At 40.8% G+C, this 5,121-nt stretch overlaps 1 protein-coding gene across 1 annotated transcript; it reads right to left on the reverse strand.

Moving 5' to 3' along the window:
* On the reverse strand, positions 3,190–4,573 carry LOC107615736. The gene is made up of 4 exons (XM_016317774.1): positions 4,205–4,573; positions 4,092–4,155; positions 3,813–3,941; positions 3,190–3,716 (listed from the first exon to the last, which is right to left on the reverse strand). The coding sequence occupies exons 1-4, from the start codon at positions 4,571–4,573 to the stop codon at positions 3,190–3,192; spliced, it is 1,089 nt and encodes a 362-aa protein (XP_016173260.1).

Consider the following 5,121-nt stretch of genomic DNA (forward strand, 5'->3'; position numbering starts at 1 on the left):
ATTAACTTGTTTATCATTTTGTGTAATAATTTTAGTAATAATAATTAATTAGTTAATTGTTATAATTTCGTTCTATAATTTTTTTGGATTAATTTTTTTGGAATAATGTTGACAGAAATTTGTTATTTTAGGGTAGATTTTAGTATTATGAGTAAAATTATATGTTTTAATTAGATATTTTTACATTATGTATGATAGTTGTGTAATTTGAATCGTGATTTTGCTATGCTTTTGCAGGGTAACCGGATGTTGACATGTGATCACCCTGTCGCTCCGGATCTCCGGATCGGTACAATGAGAGGGTGGAGGAGCATTTACGATCTACTGGTTTTTACCATGTCACCCAGATTGGAGTTGTTCAATGTCAGAAAGCACTGGTAAATGCTTTAGTTGAAAGGTGGCACCCGGACACTCATACCTTTCACTTTCTGATTGGTGAATGTGCCGTGACATTGGAAGACGTGGCTATGATCTTCGGTCTTCCGACCGATGGTCTTTCAGTGACAGGGATGACTTTGAGTAGTTTTGAAGCCTTAGAGGCGGAGTGTCTGCACCAATTTTGGGTCGCACTGAGAAAGTCAGATTGTCGAGGAAGCGGCATAAAACTTACCTGGCTACGGGATTTAAAAGAACGGTTACAGTTGATTGATGAAAACAGTCTACAGGTGTACGTTAAGTGCCACATCATGTTGTTGATCGGTATGATCTTGTTTGGAGACAAGTCTGGGGCATCTGCCTACTGGAAGTTTCTGCCTCTGCTCAGTGATTTTGCTAGTATTGGACAGTATAGTTGGAGATCAGCATGCCTAGCATACCTGTACAAGAGTTTATGCAGGGCATCACGTTTTGACTGCAAGAAAATCGATGGTCCGCTAACACTTCTACTGTGTTGGGCATGGATTCGCCTACCGTATCTAGCGCCGGTTCCTAGGGAACCCCGCAGTTTTCCGCTTGCAAACAGGTAACATTATCTTACATTTACCTGGTATCTTCATATTTAGAATCCAATTGTGTTAATGAATTGCGTTATATTAGGTGGCGTAATTAGGAGCGTGAAGACCGAGTCTATAGATATCTTAAGCTTGCTCATTTTAGGAAGGCCTTGGATGATCTTCAGGAAGGCCAGGTGTGTTTGCATTAACATTGTATTTGGTTCAGGTCTAGTGATATAGTTGTTTGGATTTTAATTATTTGTTTGTTTTACTGTTACCAGTTTTTTTGGGTTGCATATTCTGTTGATCGTGTTGATCCAGACATAATTTCTGCAGACATCTACATGCACTCGGTGATTTGGAGTGCAACGGTGCCGTTGGTATCTTTCGAATGTATTGAATGGGATGCTACCGACAGGTTTAGACGACAGTTTGGTTTCGTTTAGGGAGTTCCTCATCAGGAACGGAATCTAGACTGGGCACATGGAGAAGTCTTGACTGGTCCTAAGAATCTGAACTGGGCCACAGCCACGAGTCATTCATTTTGGGTGATGCAGTGGAAAAACAGGTATAATCACATTCTTGCTGAGCTTCCCATGGCTCCGCAGCAGCCCTTAGATACGTACATGTATTGGTACCGTTCAAAGTATGGCGATCACTTGAACTTGTCGGATCTTATGGTCCAAGAGGATGTTGAGGGTGACTAGGTCATGGATGATGAAAATGAAGAGCAGGAGCCACAGTCACCGCCGCCTCCACCTCCACCTCCACCTCCACTTCCACCTCCACTGCCAGAAGAACAACCTAACTCCACAAGCCAATATGTACCTCAGATACAGTTTCCTACGTCGTTCCCGATACATCAGCCACAGTTTGACTCAGGAGAGAGAGGTTCTTTTAGCCAGTTGCTTGGGTTCATGGCCTCAGATGCCGGCCAAGCACAATATAGCCATCATCTCGACTTCATGGCGGGTAGGTATTCGTTTGACGCAAGGTATCCATTTTATACCTACTCGGGTGCTTCTGGAGGGTTTGTATCTGTTGATTCTAGTAGGAGTGAGGGCGGTCGAGGCGTTCTTAATAGTCAAAACCTGAGCCATGTTTCAATGACTCTGATTGAAGAAAATGCTAATATATTTGAGCATGAGACTGATGAGTACTTAGTGGATGAGCCAGATGACGAGGGAGACGAGGAGGATGAGGAGGAGGAAGAAGATGAGGACATGGACCAGGATGAAGAATCCCGTAATGATGCAGGTACAATATTGCTTTACTTTTTCCGGTAATTGATGTTGTCATAGTATTGTGTGGTTTGTTGGGTAGGATTGATTAAATTAAATACTTGTTTGGTCAACTGATGATATTATGTTCATGTATGGTATGTTGGTTAAGGTTGATTATACTATATACTTGGTTGGTTTGATTGTTTTATATACAGGTGAGACCTGTACTCCAGATGAGACAGGCAAAGGCTACAATCTCAGGATTGATCCACCGCGTCGTAGCGCGAGTCGATACACTCCGTCTGTGTTCAAAAAGGCCGCGAAGAAATGCAAGAACATCGTGGACTTTGGAAAGTGGATAGCGAGGAAGTAGTTGTGGTGTAGTTAATTTTTTCTATCAGTTATCTTTCGTCATGTATACCTTAACGAGCTTTATGTATGACTAAAGTTTCCTAAGTACCAACTAAGTATTGTATGTTTCAGTTGAAGTTCATAAATTTCATTAACTATTATATGTATGATGACTTTGCATGTGACGCTTTACTTGGACATAGGTTACAATGATTCTATTATCATAAAGTACATTGACATAGGTTACGGTGATTGAATTATCATAAAGTACATTGACACATGTTACAATGATTCAAAGAATTATAAAGTACATTGACATAGGTAACAATGATTCGATTATCAGAAAGTACATTGACATAAGCTACATTGTTTCAAATATCATATAAATCTACTACACATTATGGTCAGTACCTGGACCACCTCCCTGACGGCATCTACTATGACTGTGACCCTCAGCCTCACATTGCCTACATCATCTCGGACGACGTAACATTCGTGTGTCCATCTCATTCAAGAAGCGTGTCATCATGGGCCGACATTTGGTAACGCGTCTCAGGTACAGTCGGTACGAATCGAAGACCATTGTAAGAAGGTCACGTAGTAGGATTCCCTAGTGGCCTAAACCTAGCCCGATAAACGCGTCTAATTTGGTACATCTTATAAACATCATGCACATACACCTGCTAATCTAGTCGTTGATTTGCACAACAGGCAAACACATGCGGGCAAGGAATCCGGTCCACCTGGAACTCAACACAGTCACATCTTTGACGACGGAGGTCAACAGCATACTCCACTCCACTTGGCATCTCACGCACTTCAAAGACCTCATTCTTCCTGTCGAAGAAGTTAACTTGAATTTTTCCTGATGCAAGTTGATTTGCATGAAGTTTGGCAGTCACATGCTCAGAAAAAACATGGCCAGCAGTAATCCAAGCCTCCGCCTCGGCTCTTTTCCGTGTGAACAACTCATTAAGTCTGTAGAATGTTGCTTTCACAAGTGCAGTGATGGGGAGATTGCGTGCACCCTTCAAGACTGAGTTGATGCATTCCACTAGATTAGTCGTCATGTGACCCCATCGGTAACCACCGTCGAATGCCAACGCATACTGTTCACAGGGAATACGGTTTAACCAATTAGTGTACGCCTCACCCCGCTCTCGTAAATGCTGGTAACACAATTCATACTTGCGAACCGTCCTCGAATATCCTGAACAATATCATATACCAAACAAAAGATAAGTTTCACGATGTTTAGATTGTTCGCATTTTCATTAGTAACAAACTTTGAAGTAATCAATGTTACCTATATTGACGACAAGCTTTTGCAGGTACGGTGCCTTGAATTTTCTCAGAAAGTTCGACTCAATATGCCTGATACAAAACATGTAGAAAGCTCTAGGAGGTGACCAAGCTCCGTGACTGCGTTCCACAGCTGCATTTATGGACTCATGTCAGTCCGATATAAGCCCCACACCATCCCGAGTCACAACATGTTGACGCAAGTTACTAAGAAAAAAGTGCCACGCATCAGAAGTCTCTCCCTCGACAATAGCAAATGCAATCGGGACGATATTATTGTTACCATCCTGCGAAACGGCCACTAACAAGCAACCCTTATACTTTCCGTACAAGTGAGTCTCGTCCACCTGGGCAATAGCTCCAAAAGACTCGATGCAATACCCAGATATCACTTACCAAGTCATCACCTTGATATGCATGTATAGTCTCAAAATGCACGACAGCTGATGGCTCCTTATGAGACATGGCCTCGAACCATATGGGCAATGCTTTGTAGGATGCTTCCCAACCTCCAAATATTTTCTCAACTGACTTTTGCTTAGCCAACCATGCTTTCCGATAACTGACGGTGTAGTTGAACTTCGACTGCACTTCTGCAATAACTGATTTTACCTTTAAAGAGGGGTCAGCCTCAACCAACGACTTTATGGCTTCTGTAATTGTATTTGAATCCAGCTTCGAATGATCCTGAGAAATGATTGCTTTGGTACAAGTGTGACTGCCGTTGTACCTCCTAATAACCCAACAGTACTTTCTGCTGATCATGCTAACTCTGATAAGCTAATCACACCCTGACCTGTACTGTGTACACTTCGCATAAAATGTTAACGGCTCCGACTCATACACCCGGTAGTCTACAGATCTTCAGAGGGTATACTCCTTCATCGCCTTAGTAACAGCTTCCCTGGAACTGAATTCCATCCCCATGGTAAATTCACCATCTGCGACAAAAGGAACTTCTGCCAAGACAGCAGCCATACCATAAGTATTTAATACAAGATTGTTTAAAGACCAAAATTAAAGGTTAATCAGTACTCACAACATCAATAATGATATAAATAAGCTTTACATTACGTTATTATATCAATTTCAATTAAATAAAAATACAAACACATTAATACATACTGTTAATTAATACAAATTAACTAAATATTTCGGTAAAAATAAATACTAATCTTTCAAATAACTTCATAAATCCTATAATAAACACTCATCAATAAAACCTAATTAACTAAATATCTAAATAAATACAAATTAACTAAATAACTAAAAATAAATAGTAATCACCTAAATAACTAAAAATACATACTTTA

This window comes from Arachis ipaensis, chromosome B09 (assembly GCF_000816755.2).
Source record: "Arachis ipaensis cultivar K30076 chromosome B09, Araip1.1, whole genome shotgun sequence".
Taxonomy (NCBI): Eukaryota; Viridiplantae; Streptophyta; class Magnoliopsida; order Fabales; family Fabaceae; genus Arachis; species Arachis ipaensis.